Consider the following 17,416-nt stretch of genomic DNA (forward strand, 5'->3'; position numbering starts at 1 on the left):
TGGCTCATATTCAGCCGGCTGTCAACCAGTACCCCCAGGTCTTTTTCCGCCAGGCAGCTTTCCAGCCACTCTTCCCCAAGCCTGTAGCGCTGCATGGGGTTGTTGTGACCAAAGTGCAGGACCCGGCACTTGGCCTTATTGAACCTTTATGGTGCACTGTTGATGCACAGTTTTTCTTTTTAATCAGATGCAGTTATAAGCCTTACACTTCTTGAGAAACAGCAAAGTTAATCAATTAAAACCTATGTTTCCCATTGCCTAGCAGTGTGGTCTTAGCAACATCTTTCTGCAAGGAAGACTGAACTTCTACCGAATGTTTCATCTTAGTTTTGCTGAATTCAAGAATAGAACTGTCAATAACATACTTTGTACTGTTGTTTTATGAAACAGTAGAAATTTAATGCATGTATGAAGAGAGCTTTCAACTGCTGGTTTCTTTTGGAAAGAAGCCCAATATGCTTACCATGAAACCATCTGAACAGTACATAATCTTAACTTATGGTTTTCATGAGAAAGTACAGGCACCTGAAGTTTAGCACTGTGTCAGTTAAGCTTCCTTCTCAAGCCTTTCATTAAGCACCAAAAGCCTTTTAATATTGACATCAAAGTCAAAACAGCAGAGCAAAACACGGGCTTGGAGGACAACCTGAGCAAAGGAATTTCTCAGTGTGATTCTGAATCTGAAAGATTCAAGTCTTCCTGGAACCATGAGGCCGAATCTCCTTCAGATCAGAGTATTTAATACTCAAGTATTCTTGCAAAGTCCCAAAGCTGCCATGGCTGTCCCTGCTGGCCCTGGATGTAACTAACTTCATACAGCAAATGCAAGCTAGGAAGTAGCCTAGCTCCAAAAAGATGAAAAAACCCATAATGCACAGAGGAATACAAAGGGTATATTTCATCCCAGACTTCTGTATTACAAGCAGTTAACTGAAGTCAGTCCCACAACTAATTGCAGAACTGACCACAACCTAAGTATTCAAATACAGCACCTTCCATAAGCACTACCATGCAAGCCATAATTGATTTTTAGACTGAAAGCAAAAGCTTTTGAAAACCAAAATGAGCACAGGGGTTTTTAGATTTCTAAGTGACTATGATTTGAAGGCAGTTGAGGAAAACTACATCTCTTTTTTCTGTGATGCTGCCTCTCAATTAATATTCCTGTGGGGACTTCTAAATTGTCATTTTCTATTTTTTATTCTTTTGCTTTCTTGTTCTATTAACTATATTACAACTCTCAGGTTTCATATGTCTTTTGCATTTAAAAGGCAAGATTTTAAAATGGATAAGCACACATTTGTCACCGATTTTCCTTAAAATTAGTTACTTAATTGCATTTTATATCATTTAAAATCCATCTCAAAATGTCTGAATTTCATGCAATATCTCCAAAAATATTATATGCAAAAAGCACTCAGTGCCAATGTTCCTATCTCCATGATTTACTTCACTCATTTGGGTCTAAAGACATACAACAGATCACACTTCCAACTCTTTGATCAGTCCTGTTGCCATCCTCTCATCTTAAAATGAGCCACTCACAATGAAGGCAATGCATCTTCTGTGCCTTAGATATCCAAAATTTGAACTGGGAAATACTGTGAAAACAGGTCTATATCCTAATGATCTGGCATATTTTATCACTGGTTATGAGATGACCTATGTAGACTGGATTTGAAGACATGGCATTCATTCCACATTAGCACTCCCAGCTGGGCATTGACTGTCTATCCTTTCTTTTCACATGCAGGTCACAGCTGCACCCAATCCATCCCTGCCCAAGTTTACAGAAATATTTTCAGAAGTCCTTACGTGACTGGGTAGTCTACGTTACTTTTTTCAAAGGTGTAGGTGGCTTTTAAAAATTTCATCCACAGCCTGAATAAAGGTCATGCTAACTGAGCATGAGTTGACTCAAAAAGTGGATGAAAAGAGAGGATATTTGGTCATCAGATTACATTGAAACCAACTGAAGACATCTGAAGGAAGGATAAACTGTAACATGATGACAAATTGTCACCTGTTACATATACCAGGAAGCAAACATTCATTTAACGGAAGCAGCATACACAGCAGGAGAATCTCTTATCAGTAGTAAACAAATTCTGTCAAACTAAAATATGATAATACCTTCATCACCTGGATGATAAATATAACACTAATTTCTAAGCCCTGTGATAACATTAACTATCACAATTTCATCAAGTACAAATAATATTTTCCTTTTAGTGTATTCAAAATATTATTGAATCTAATAGGCAGTCTTGATTAAGTTTGCATAAGAGAAATCCAATGGATACTATAGTACCCTGTAAACCCCTCTCACTAACAGCAGATTAAGGAAGATAATGATGTGCTCTACCACTGAGTGGTCAAAACATGTAACCTGGGAAAATGGGGGAACACAGTGGCTTTTAAACACCTCTTTCGTCTGGGTCTGCCTGAGAAACTAGAAAGACCTCCAGCATGATTAAGACTCTCTGTGAAATTAGAGCAGCCTCCTCGGGCATTACTTGCTGTTCTGGTCCTGTCTTGACATGTCACTCTGATCCTCACTGCCATCTGTGGTGTTTGTTAATTCAGGCTTGTGGTCATACTGTCCAAAGTCAGTCTTTTAATGCCTTCAGGATCCCCTTTGCCTCGGGCTTTATGAGTTTTTTAAATCTTTATGCAGCTTTAGCCCTCTTGCTGAGCCAGTGAATAGGCAAGATCCCACCCAAACTTTATGAAAAAGGAGCTGTGTCTACCAGAAAGAAAAAATACAGAGTGACTGGTTCCCTTACAACACACAGCAGACTTAACTGGTTAGTATAAATTTTGGCATACTGTCTCTCACCTCTTTTTCTGACCAAAAAATGTTGTCAAACTGTATGTATTTTTTTCTTCTCCTTACAGAATAAAATGGGGCTTTAGCTATTCAGACTCCAAATTTTATGAAGCTTAATTATAAATTCTGGCTTTGCTTATCACTGCTGCCATTTGAAATAGATGCCCTTACTCTACAGAAACTTAATTTATGAATGACTTACAACATGAGGTATTCTGCCACAGTAAGGACTACTCTTCTGAGAAGGGAGTAACATGCATAACTGTGTGACACATCATGCTCAGCATGTGCAAACAGTCAGCCTGTCCTTATTGTCTTTGGGCCAATTCAATACTGCTGCTCTAAAGACACTGTCATTAGAAATGTTAGGATTTCAGTCATTCTAATGTTCATAATTGCTGACATTGTTCCTACTTAATTACAAGTAGCTCTACTGGAAAAAGATGTCAGGCGATTAAAAATCATCCATCGCCCAAGTATATCTGCAACAGGTTTCAATTAGGGATCCTCTTTTGTGAGGTTCTCATGGGAAAAGTACCTAAAGCATTTCTGATAAACTATCAAATCTAAAATCTAAATTGATTTTTGCTACTTAATTAATGTGTCAGTCTGGAAGTTACACTTCAGTGTAAGTATGAGCATCTTTGGGTTGTCATTTCACTAATTTCACACCTGAAACATACTTTTCCAAAATAATTTTTTAAATTTGTTTGCCTTGCTCTTCTTGGCAGAACAGTGTATATTATCAGCTTCCCTCTTCTGGTTTAGCCTGGGTCACAAGGTCAGCAAGGAGTTCAGAGACAATTGTGTGCCTGTAGTTTTTTCTGTCTTCCTTTAAAATAGTCTATATTTCACATAAATTATTTAATATTCTATTAGTTGTCTGCAGTTTTTGATGTAGTGAAGATAGCTGGAAAAATCAATGATAAAATGTAATTTCTGTTTCTTTGCTTTTAAGTGGAATTCCAGTATCTATTACATACACCAAAAATCCTGCCTAAAAAGCAGCAGGCTACAGAGTAGCCCAAAAGCTTTGTCGTAAACCTGGCAGTTAGAAACGTTCCTGCAAGAGAGACATGAAACCTTTATTCAAAACACCTCCCAACCCTTGGAGCCATTCCAAGGGAAAGGTGAGTGTATTTAGGTAGCTACATATATCAGGGTGATACTGTCCAATGTAACTTGTAGATGTCTACACATGAGTTAGCTGCCCCACTAAGCTAGTGAGGATCTAATCCATGAAGTTTAAGGGACAACATAACCAAAAATGGGTCCATACTTTAAGTATGACATTAATCATATCCCTGGAGTCTGCAATTCTAATAGCTGTCCCATTGGGCTGGGGACTTACGGGAGCAAACAGTAAGAGGTGAATCAACCCTTTTTTGGGGTTCCATAAAACATGATGGCCATGCAGCCTATTACAGCTGTGGATTTTTTCCCAACTACATGACTTTGTTAATAATAAACACACTTCTTGTTTGGCATCTTAGTATTGTCTTTTCTGAACACACTATTCAACAGTATTTAGTAAGATTTATGTCAGTTGTACAAGACCTAGTTTTCACTTCCTAAAGATGAAGTTTTGAACTGTTAAAACCATATTTTGGAAGACACTAATAATATAGGTATTGACCCCTGTGCCTTTTCTGCAGCTGACAAGTGATGACTAGTCCTGTCCTTGAAACCTCAATAAGAGGGAGTGGCTAACCAAGAGATATTTTTCTATTCCCTCTCATTTCATTCTTCCAGGGCATTGCTTAGCTTGGGAGCTAGCAGGAAACCTTTCCTGTCTTTCTTATAGCACATTCTCCATGAGTCAGTTGTGGGATAAGGCCACAGCAAGTCCAAACAAAGAATGAGCTCTAGACTGGAAGGATAGCTGTACAGAACAGCCTGGGTGTGGTATTGCCACGTATGACATGTCAGACTCATCCCCTGCTTTTGAGCAGAAGAGGTGTTTTAGTCTGAGACAAAACCTGGAGCCGATTTTGGAAAGAGCTGAAGCTCTTTTTAATGGCTGGAGACTATCAGGCTTTTAGATACAGAATGAACTAAGATGAAACACTGTGATGTATGTGTCTTTTCCGTGTCATAGGCAATATTTGGAGTTAAGTCATCTGCAAGGTTTTAGGGATCACCATGTTAGACTAAGAGTGCTCACTTAATATCTAACTGCAATAATGTATACTGCAAAGAGCCTTGATGAATTCTAATAACCTAACCAGGCATAAAAATAAAAACATGAAAGCTTGTCACTTCACAAATTTCACTAGAAATTCAAGCAACAACAATTCAAAGCTATTATGTAATGAATATTCTCAGTTTGTTTCAGATGTCACATTAGCTGTTGAAAAAAAGCCATGTTATAGAACATGCTTGCTTTACACTTCTGCTGTGTTATTAAAAAAATGCAGTAAAAATAATAACCAAGAGTATAAAATTATCATGCTGAAAAACTAATCAAATCGATAAGAAATAGTAACAGTCCATCATCCTTTAATAGAAGAGCCTGTGTTTTTCCTTAAATTCAATTTATTCCATAAATTCCTTTACTAAAATTGACACTCTATCACATATTCTAAAATGTATAGCGTTCAGTAAGATTGCAAGAATATCTAAACTTCCCATGATCAAACATAATCTATTTATTTAGAACAAAAAAAATCAGTCCTGCTGTCTCCGGGTTTGCCATTTGTCCATCGAGAAAGGAAAATGCAGTTGCACAGAAAACATGAAACAACCAAAAATTCCAAAGTAAATTAGTGATCCTGTGCCCTCTTTCTCTTTATGAGGCTTTCCAAAGTCTGCCTCTTCTTTAAGTTTTCATTCAATTAGAACCCAAGCAAGGTCAGACCTGATAGTCATTTTAATTTGCACAGGTAAGGTATACCAAGATCTAAATAAGTGGGTTTCTTTTCCCTGCTTCAGAGGTTGAAATGAGAATTAGTTAGAGAACTCTTTATCACTCATCTTTTTATGCATTATTTTTGTCATATTATTGCAAACCAGGTTTAACCACAAAACAGATGTGACAAAATTGCCAAGCTGCATTTCAATGTCACAGGCCAAAATGAAACCTATGATAAGAAAAAAAAATCCATCATACAAGTTGTGGAACCTTCACAATAGCATATAAATTTTTATGAGTGCTCCAGAAAACATATGCTCTATATAGCCTCTTCTAAAATAAATTTCTGTACTTGCCTTACCATGGTTTTCTCATAAAACTTATGACAAGTTTTAGTCATTCCTGTAGATTGTTTTGATACATAGATAGTATTTTCTACTGCATGCAAAGGACATATTCAAAAGGATATTTAAGTCTTTCTATTTTTATTTTCACTGAGGTTTTCTTTTCGTTTGTTTTTTTTTCTCTGTTTTCCTCAGTCAATATAATACAACTGATATCTGTTTATTTAAATAAATGTCCTGAGTTTTCTTTCCCTGCATGAACCTTTACATTCCATTTTATTTACTAAATAAAAAGGAGACACGGATATGCCAAACCAGTTCTTTCCAGTGCCACACTGCAGTTGTATGCAGGAGGCATACTAATTTTCCTGGACTATAAAAATTTATTGTAGATATTTTTCTCCATAAGACCTCTTTGTTCACAAAACCTATCCTGTTCTTACAAGTCTCAATTTTCAGAGAATGGACACTGAGTGCACAGAGATATCCAAAAGTGATTTTGTGGAAACTCTATACTTTTTACTGTGGTTTTTAACTTGTCTTCCTCTGCAAATTAGGTTTACACAATTACATAGTTGTCGTCCTCAGCCCCAACAAATCTTGAGCCTGTTGAACCATTTCATCCTGCTTTAGCTGAGTGCCAGGCTGCTTCAAGTTAATATAGAGAAAATTGCTGGCAAGGTACAGAAGAGAGCACTGTTTGGGGTCTATCACTAAGGGAAGTGAAGGAATAACTCAACTCTCATCACTTACATGATGCAGAGGCCTGGCGGTATTATATGTAGGTTTGAATGAAACCTAATATGTTTTCTTTGCCCAGACAGAACAGTTCTGGATGTTAGAGAAACTTAAAAATAAGTCAGAAAGGTAAGCTAGCAGGTGTGGGCGGGGTAAAAGGAGCTGAGGAAGGGGAATGGGTATGTAGGAGAAATCTGAGAATCCCATGAACAGTTTTAAGGAAGTGGTAGAAGGGATCTGGAGGGATTACTTCTGTGCATGGGATGCAGGATGCTATGGCAGAAAGATAGGGAGGGTACATGGGCTACATGGTCACAGGACAGACAAAAAATTAAAAAAATCTGAGCTGAGCAAAATTAGTGGAAGGACATCGGCAGAAGATTCACTGAGTGTAGCTTTGGGAGTTACATTGTGAAGCACAGTTACATTTCTGCCAAACAGTTGTCTAAAACAGAGTAAGGAATCAAGAATAGATCTGAAATGGCTTGGAAATAATATATGTAAAGAATTGCTTATAATCAGCCTATTCCCATGAGAAAAATATTTCTTTAAATGAAGATGCAAATGATGTGACCAAGAAGGCAGATCTAACCACTTCCTGCATACTTTTAATTCTTCCAGGAAGGGTCCCAAAGCCCCAGTGCAGCAAAAATCATATGTTTTGTATGCTAATGTTTAGAATGACTTTTCATTAAAGTATACTGAGCCAATAGTCAATATAGTAATTTTGAAAGACTTCAGTCCTGTTTGAGATCTCACAAATGGATATTCTTTGCAGAGCTCGGTGTGGAGATTTACAGGCTAGAATAAAAACTAGTAAACTGCAGTATGATAAGCCTGAGAGATTAATTCAATTTTAAATTAAGGACTTCTGGCCAGCATTTCCTCTAAGCATGAAACAAACTTACTAGTTTTTAATAGCAATGTAGATAGTATACAGAGAGTGCACCACCCCAGGTAAATAATCCAGCAATAACATGACATCAAGCTAAGTGAGGATCAACCGCAAAGACAGAATATAGTCAAACCAATTTCAGATGGTATGGTAATAGCAAGATACTTACTGCAGTAGCCTAGTCCATGTCCAAATCTGTACTATAAATAAAAATTTACAATGATACAAACACACAAAAAAAATTATCCTACCTAGTAATTTTTTTATTCCTACTGTAGTTGTAAAACTATACCTCAATACAGTCAGGATGAGCAGAATTAAGGGGGCTCTGAGTACATTTCAGCTCTTTCACAGAACAGCCAGCACTGAGTGGCCAAATTCACTCAATCTCCCTTGTCATTGTTTCCCACATTACCTCAACATGCGGCACTGACAGCATGGCATAGCTTGAGGTGGGGACAGCAATTGGTAAGAAATTTAGGCTTGGGGATGTCCTCCACCACTTGTGGTCAGGGCCACAGATGTGGGAATAGCAATCACTCAGTGACAGCTGAGGCATAATGCTCCTTCTAAGCTGAATAACTGTAGGAGAGTAGCTGGGGATACATTAGGGGGTTAAACAATAAATAATATGCATGTGCATGATTGATTGGATTTATTAAAAAAAATTCTGAGAAGGTAACTTGAAACAGAAGATATTTTGGGAGCTGAGAAAGGAAACAAGTGAAAAAGGAAGCCTGGAGCAAGGATGCACATAAGCTCCAGGGCCCTACAGGCAAAGTGAAATCTGTGCCTGGCTCTCTGTGAGTGTGTATTGTGATCTAACAAGGTGAGACCACACCTTTCACCTCTCAAGACTGTGAGCCTAGGGCAAACTGCCCTGCTCACCCCACAGTCCCCCTCAGGTGGCCTTGTTATAGAATCAGAATAAAAGACAGAATATATATGTGGATGCAAAAAATATTGTTCTCTACTTTACCTAAGGCTGAAGAAGGTGTAACACACTGATGTAGAAAAATATTCTATAACTGAGAATCTTTTAAATTGAAGAACAAAAAAGATGAAGGCAAGATTGTCTCTAAATCCATTAAAAGGGGAAAGTGCTACAGGTGAGAGGTTTTTCAAAGCCTGCTGAGTAGAAAAGTCATGTTTATTTTTAACAATTTCGAATTAAAAACTAACTTGAAATGAAGAGCAACAGAAGTTATTGTTATTTCATTGCTGAGGGAACTAATATGCTTTGTACCGGACATTAAGACGCTAAACTTGCTTTGCATCTATACAGTCACCGGAGACTCCCAGCAGCTCCCAGCTGTACCTGGGTATTCTGCTGACCAGGAGGATTTGAGTACTGCTTTGCAGTAGCATATCATAATCTGGCACCAATATTAATTGGGCCCACCTCTCCTGCAGCTGTGCCACTCCAGTCACACAAAACCATTGAAAACCCACAGATGCTTCAGATGAGGCTTTCATTGCTGTGTAAAAATTCCTAAATCACACATATAAATCTTTCCACCACCTCTTCTAATTCAATGCTATAGAGCAACCTTAGGAAAAAACAAATGCAATTGCATTCCAACAATTCTCACCTTTATCTAAACAGGCAGCTGCTTCTATTCCCTTCCTAACTACAAAGTAGCTATAAAGACTGCTAGGCCTCAGCTGAAAAAGATTCTTTTTTTTTTTTTTTATTCCCATTTTCTCTTATAAACCCGCTCTATTTATAACTTAGCCGCAGCTGACAAATAAGCATGGTTATGGAATTTGATTAATACCGCGTGCGAAAGAATGTAATCTATTTTCATTTTCTTGAAAGGTATATTGCAAATTTTTTTTTAGCAGTACAATGCTTAATGCATAGCATGCTCGCTTTTACCTCAAAACCTAAGGTAACATAGTTAACATAATAATTTCAGTCCAAACAGACAGGCAGTAAAATATAAATTATCATTTAGAATCGACTTATAGACACCCACAGATAAATATCATAGAATTATTAATAAAAAAGGAGATAATATATGAACAAAAGAAGAAAACTCTGTTTTAGTTGATGAAATTCCTAGATTCCAGGATGTAAAATTACCGGGATATGTAGATTGAAGGAGAAGGTTAAATAACACAATAGGATACTGATGCCACTGAGGGAAAATATTTAACTTGTATAACACAGAAAATACTATAGGAATGAAAAACTGTTCTATCTGTATAGTGTCTGCAAAGCCTGGTACACAACAGTCTCTGCAAATGTACATACCCATTTGACACCCCACATTCCAGAACTCTTGAGGATTATAATTTGAAGAGTTCGTTCTTGTTCCTTTGGGGTAGATTCTTGTAATGAATCTTGAAGTATGTGAAACAAACTCTTTAGCTGAAAAACAGAATGATAAAAACTTGGTAAGAAAAGCTTTATTAATAAAGAGATCCTGCTTGAATAAATAATAAAAATAAATAATAATCTGATCCAGAATTTTTTTTTTTACACAATCAGTATGTCATATCAATGTATTTATACTCTAGGACATTTCTATGCATGTTAACATTAGTATATGGGCCACTCTGAGGCATGGCTGAAATACTATTTTAAAACCTTAAAATGTGGTGGTATTTTGTGTATATTTGAATGTGATAGTATTTCTATCTATAGTGCAGACTTTGGTTAAAGGTTCAATAACCAGGAATCATTCCTTCATGGAAATATTCTGTTTCTTCACCTCTTTTTTAGGTAAATATATGATTTTTGTACTAAAGCCCACTGTGTTCTCATGGAAAATTGGAAAGACTTAAACCAGGAAATTGATCAAAAATCCCACTCATTCTTTTATACTCCAATAGGAAAAAAAATCATCCCAAGATGATCTTATCTTGATTGCTGTTTTGAGGTTTAAATAAAATGACTGAGTAATCTCAAGACGAGTGAATAGCACATTTCTAAAAGACACTTAATTGGTTCCTTTATAATCTTCAGAAGACATTAACTATTCAAGTGAGTTGATTTTCTTCCTCCTAGCAGTGCTCCCTCCCACAAAGGCATAAACTAAAAAGATGTGGAAAACTTCAAATAACTTCTGTCTACACTATTCCTCTTTAGTAATTAAACAGAAAGCTTTACATTTCCAGGATCATCACTCTGATCCTTTCTATCCTCCCACCCACCCCTTTTTTTTTAATAGAACTACTTTTATGTTCACTAGATTGCTAGAGGGACCAGAGAGGACTACGACTATGGACGGCTGGCAAAAGCCTACGTGTTTTGATGCCGTTCAGCATCATTCACCTAACCAACCACTGAATCATCTCCACAACGTAGTAGATGGCAGCTGGGCTGGCCCTGAATGAATTGGCCTGCAGCAGACTTCATTCTCCTGGTCAGTTATCTCTGTTCCTAACACTCCCTTAAGGCTGTTGGCAGACAACTGGAGTTAAAACAGCAGAGGCTGTACTGTATTGGCTGCACTAAGTCAAGAAACTCCAACATAAAATGAGTTTTGAATAATCCAGCTTGACTGGTATGAAAGATCTGGTCCAATGGAGTAAACTGCCTGCTATGGGCTTTATTCATTCCATTAATGCAGATTCTCTTATCTGCAGTTATCATCAAAGCCAGAGGTACTGCATGCCCAACTCCAGTGAGTACATTAGACCATATATGGTGGGGAGGGGTGTGAAATCTATTCCACACATTTACAAATATTGACTGTAACTTCTAATTATTTGATGCAGAAAACAATGAATAAGAAGGCATTCATGTATTTTGTATTCTGTGTTAATACTTGTTCCTATAAAACTACATGAAATTACAACAAAGCTGAATTTCAATTTTCCTCATAAAACCAACTGAAATATAAAGATGCAGGGCAAATGGTAAGATATTTCTAAAACAATGTTATAAAAAGAACCAAATAAAATTGGATAGCATGTGTTCATAAAATTTTAACCTTTCCAGTGCCTAAACAGTGAACCATAGCAACATCATAACTTTTATCTGATTAAGTCAAAAGAAATTACCTGAATGTTTCACAAATTTTCGTGCTCTCACCTCTCCAATTGAATTATTCTCATAGCACTTCTGATTAGCTAGGGAGTGCTCAAAGCTCACAAACTTCTCAGATTTCGTATAAATCACAAGGTCTGACAACGCAATGGCAATTTTTACCTTCTTCATCTAATAATCATAATATAAAATAATGGAAGAATAAAAAAATCACAATAACACATATTCCAGCATTATTATTATTATTAACAATTCAGAAGAAACTATAATTTTGGATGCATAAAACATGGGAAAATGTGCCACAATTAGTGAATATTGGAGCTTAAGATGTGACTTTTGATAGTGAGAATTGACCCAGTCAGAGACAGTTAAAGTTATTGTCTCTATGCTCATCATAGCAACTGTAGGGTGAATGGAAGGGTGCTTCCAATGCTTCCTAGCACAGTGCTCTGTTGGACAGCTTTATCATTTCCCTGCTTCTGAGACTGGTATGTAAATTAACATAATTTTTCATGGCTCTTAACATTACTAATTTAAAATATATGTCTAACTTCATATTCCTAAGTAGATAAAGTACAAGAAAAGGTATACTGGTAGGGAGTACTTGGAGAAAAAAAAAAAAAAAAAAAGAGCAGGAGAATCTATACATCAATAACACAAAGTCAACTACAAAATGTAGAATAACAGGACAATATTTTACCATGCCAAGCAAATCAATCACAGGTGTATTCCTCCAAGCATTTCTCTGAAGTTAGGAAAACTCTGTTCTTCTTAAGTAAGGTGGAAAGTTCTTTGGTCAAAGTCTTTGTTTAGCCTTGCTCCATTACCAAAGCAAGCAAAAAGGGAAGGCTGCTGCACATTGGTGTGACTGAAATTTTAGCGGGGCCTTATCTCTTAAACTTGAAGTACTATGTGACCTCTTCATTTTACTTAGCATGAACTCGTAAGCTAATCAGTGGCAGTAACCAGCAAAGAGCTGATGGTACTAATAATGTTTACATTCCATTAAAGTTTTTGAAGGCAAATTTTCATCTGACAAAATAATAGGGATTGCCTGCTTGTGGCTCTTAAACTACGTAAAGTTCAAGTACATTAATTATGGGGCTATGTCCCATGAGGAGCAATAGGAGTGTACTGGCACAGAACTCCTGACTAATACAGCTATCTGGATGTGGAAGGCAGTGACACAGCCAAAGCCAACAGCATCACTAGGGTATTTTCAGTGTGGATTCAACTGCTCTCCCACCCTTCAACAGAACAATAGAATGGGACCCAGGAAACCATTTTCTCTTCTGCTTGTGAAACTTATCCAGACATCTGTTGTTGCTGCTGTTGATCAAGACATAAGTGGTATATGTGCTGCTCTGTAACACGATGTTACAAATATATGTGAAGCAAATATATGGCCCCCCCTGTTCAAAGAGGACTCTCACCTTCCTCAGAATTTTTCCTTACTACCTCTCTATATCAGATGGAAAGAAAAAGAAGCAAAGGTCTTGACCTTCAAATCACGTAGAAAAAAACACAGAGGAAGAGACACTGCCTCTCAGCAAAAATACTGAGCCCTGAGGAGCATTGCCAGTCTGTCTGTATTCAGATAATCAGAGCATGATGTGCAAAAATGACTGTATACTCGGCGTTTCCTGTCTGCTGAAAAAACTTAAACAAAGCAGTCTGAACCCTGATGGAGCAATAGATTTCCACAGCAGAGAATTAATATTCTGTTAAAAAAAAGTAAGTTCAATTTGACTGTTAAAAAGAAAATTACATCCAATTTTTACACTCTCTTTCAGAAATAGTATTTAAAGTTAAGTCTCTAAATGATAAATGTAAAAATACCTTTTCTGTTATAAATGCTTAAAAATGTTTTAGTGCAACCAGAATTCTATACCTAATTTCATGCATAAATCCAGAACAAAAGAAAATAGGGGAAAGGGAACTCCTCAGTGGGAATTCTCTGTCCTTCATTATCAGGAACTGCTATGAGTGTTCTCCATGTATAGCTCCAGCAGGGCCTTGAGACCAACAAAGCAGCTAGGCAACTTCATCTTAGACCTAGTGTGGTACTGAGCACCTGGGACAAGCACAAGACTTGAAAGTGCAAAATGCGGTGGTGTTCAGGGTGGGAGCACAGGGAGAGGTTGCTTTTTAGGTGGATACTAAAATACTCTCCACTTTGGAGTGTCTTGTAAGAACCAGGAAAACTCTGAAACCTTGAGCTAAAAATTAAATACTTTACTCTAAGTAATTTTAAAACCTACCTTTTAAATTTGGTCTCTATTTAAATATAATATATTCCTTAAACTCAGTTGAGACAAAAGTTACCTTTGCCTTTTTTCGAGGTGGGGCTGAAGGTATATGTTCACTTTTTCTTTTTGAGGAATCACTCTTTGGGTAAAGAGGGGCTTTTTCATCAGTCTCATCTTCGTCAGATATATTTTCAAAATCAGAAATTTCCCCTGTCTCGCCATGACTGTCAAGATCTCTCCTGAGCATACCTTCCTCAATTGTTCCAACTTTTTTATTTTTTACCAGAATTCTGAATTTTAACATCTGTAGAAAAGAGGTTAAAGAGTAGTAACTAGGATTATGTATGGACTAATTGTAAGTTTTCATATCTAGATGTTACTTAACACATGTTCAAAGCTGTATATTAAGTACAATGACGTGAGGTAACACAGTGAAGTGAAGATAGATATTGATGAGGCAGAAGTCAAAAGCAACTAAACCAAACAGAATCTGGGAATCAAAGTACACAACAGAATGTGAATATCTAACCCTGTGACAGGAAAAAAGGCTTTTCACCACACAGGTACACAGATGTTGAAACTGTGAGCAACATTAAGGTAGGAAGTTAAGTAAGAGTCAGAGGTGATGGCCAGGTAAGACACGGAAGGTATATTTTTTTTACTATGTGTGAATTCATTTTTATGTCTAGACTTATAAACATGTGTCTGATATTAATTTGAATTTTTTTTTTAGCTATCATTGCAGCTGCTGGAGGTATGTTACCTTATCTGATTAGTGCATTTGTGCACATCTGTCTAGCACATCAAATTAAAACTTTTGTTGTTATGTCATTATACAGTGGATCCTTGTGCTGATCTTATTGGGTCAGGGAAATTAACAGAGTTTGGTAATTTGTTGCCTAGGCAGTTTCTCTATTTTTAAATGGGTATGTTTCAACTTCCATAATAAAAAAGTAGGAAAAAAAATCATTAAATATTATCATTTCTAATAAGATGGATTTCATCTATGCACCTGAATCCTATGGGTATAAATTTGACTTAGATTTATGAAACAATATTCATAGTAAACCAGCTATTATGTAGCAGACATTCATCTCTATCTCTGTACACAGGAACTGCCAGTGAGTAAGAGGACTTACTTAGGTTCTTGGATAAAGTAATCCATAAAAATATTCCTTAATTTTCATATGTACTAGTGAAAGGGAAGGCTATACGGCTGGGAAGGTTACAGAATCAAGGAAAAAATACTTACACATTAAATGAAAGATAACAGAAAAATTGTATTTTAAGGCATCCATTAAGTAAATATGAAAAGCACGGATGATTGAAACATATATATAAAACCAAAGCTTTATAACAGAAACTAGAGCCATAGGCAAAGAAATAGACATTCCATTTATTTACATTGCAATCTTCATTGCTGATAATCCCCTTATCACTTCAGATCTTGTATTAGTAGTTTGTCAGTGTGCCAGCAGAATGAGATATCCTATGCTTAATATCTATCAATGCCATGTTAGTGTAAGATTTGATTAGTCTCTCTGCACTGGTGCTTCAGAATAAGGATGCCCTTTAACATTTCCTTCATTTCTTATTGATGCACTCATTTTTTTTTTCCGTGATATTTTTAGAAGAGTTTTAACATGAGTAATGCTACTTATATTTTAAAGAGTTCTGAATTTTCTTTTGCACCTTCATATTTCCCAATATTTAAAAGCAATTCTATCCAGTTTTGGTCTTGTATTATGTTATTCATAACTAAGATTTAATTCTGCAAACTGAAAAAAACCAACTGGTATACATGGGGAGGAAAACCTTTCTATGGATAGATTACTGCCTCCTATATGCAAACTTGCTTTAAATAAAAAAAGACCACAGTCTGTGTCTTCATATAAAAATGGCCATGATGTTTTAAGTCAGATAGTTTCTAAAATTCAGTTTATGAACTGTTAGGAAAGATGTAAATACCCTGAGGTAGGACAAACATTTATTTTTTTCTTTTTGTTTCTACAAAGATAACATTTTAAAATCACAGGGCTTTCTTCAAAAACAGTTACAGAAAATGATCTAGCAAGAAGAAATTTTGCTACTAAAAAAATTAAATATGTAGAGCATAATAGATCTTCCCCAGAGCATAATGGGACTTCAAGGCTGGTATAAGCAAAAGCATCCAAGTACAATCAGTTGGAACAAATATTTAAATAATTAAATAAACATGTTATTGTACTAAATAGGCATTCTGGTTAATGTGATGTACAACACAAATCAGAACAGCTGAAGTAATACAAGACTCCAAGACAAAATCACAAGCACTTTGGAAAGGATCAGGCAAACTCACCTACTGACCACTGCAGTTAATGTAAAAAGGGACAAAAATCAGTCCTCAGCAATTTAGAGAATAAACCTTGGATTTGTGTCATGAGTATTAAAAAGAGAATAGCCTCCCCTATTTAAATTGAGCATGTTCTTCTCTCTTCTCCTCTCCTGACCAGCTGTAGGTGCTTAGTAAGAGAAATATCAAATCCTGAAAATCTTGCTAAGTAACAAGATTAAAATCAGTTTGATGTTTTACATAGTTTTCTATTTCAAGAATTATATTACTGTCTTAAATACTGATATAGGCTAAAGATGCAATACCTTCCATGAAGTCTGAGATGAGGGAAGATTTTGAGGTATTGACAAAATTTATTTTGAATTAAAATAAGAGGACACTATTGTTAAGTAGAACTGTTTAAAAAAAAAACAAACCACCACCAGTATTCTTCAATGATTCAGGAAGAGAATCACACTCAGTGAAGGTGTGAAGGTATGTCCTTGTGGCAGCCTTATAAATCACAATTATTGAGATATTTGGAATCGATACTACCAGTGACATCTGAGCTCTAGTTAAATGGATATTAATTATATCAGGAGCACCTTCTTAGCTATCTCATAACAAGCTTTCATATGATACTGTTACCTAGTGCGAAGTCCCCTACATTGAGAATTCCAGTTCTGTGTTATGCTCTGTAGTAGACACAAAATATATGAGAGAATCTTTCTAAATGTCCATTTATTAACAATATGAAAAAGCAAAAACTGCCTAAAGGAGGAAATTGGGAAGGGTGACACTGGCAGACTAATTTTCTGGATGAAATGAGAACCTGACACAATCCTGGGTAAAAGTGTATGTGTTCTAAGAAACACTCTGTACTTAAATTTTGCAAGGTATTATTTCTCATTCATCTACCAGAACAAGTCCCACTCAGGAAACAGACTTCAAAGATAAAGAGAGGAACTCTAATCTGCTAATGGCTCAGAGGCTTGACCTAATATAACTGTTGGCAGTAAGTTTAGATCCCATTGAAAAACAGAACCCTTAGCTAGCAATGTCTTGTCCTGTTTTACCTGAGGACTCCATCAGACATAAGAGAATAAGAAAATACACATAGACCTTCCCAACATGCAATCAAAAAGCCATCTCACAGTACTCTCAGAGATGGTTCTAGTGCAGATGATTTTGCATTAGTTAG

The 17,416-nt window shown here is 36.3% G+C and overlaps 1 protein-coding gene across 1 annotated transcript in view; it reads right to left on the minus strand.

Annotated features, from left to right (window-relative positions):
* Nucleotides 1–17,416, minus strand: part of PLCZ1 (phospholipase C zeta 1) — a 54,858-nt gene that overhangs the window by 11,348 nt on the left and 26,094 nt on the right. The window contains exons 7-9 of the mRNA XM_009648730.2: nt 13,981–14,208; nt 11,670–11,826; nt 9,916–10,032 (exon numbers count right to left, since the gene is read on the minus strand). Coding sequence (XP_009647025.1) covers nt 9,916–10,032; nt 11,670–11,826; nt 13,981–14,208 — 502 coding nt within the window. The remainder of the gene's footprint in view (nt 1–9,915; nt 10,033–11,669; nt 11,827–13,980; nt 14,209–17,416) is intronic.

The sequence above is a fragment of the Egretta garzetta genome, unplaced genomic scaffold (assembly GCF_000687185.1).
Source record: "Egretta garzetta isolate BGI_Z169 unplaced genomic scaffold, ASM68718v1 scaffold81, whole genome shotgun sequence".
NCBI classification, from domain to species: domain Eukaryota; kingdom Metazoa; phylum Chordata; class Aves; order Pelecaniformes; family Ardeidae; genus Egretta; species Egretta garzetta.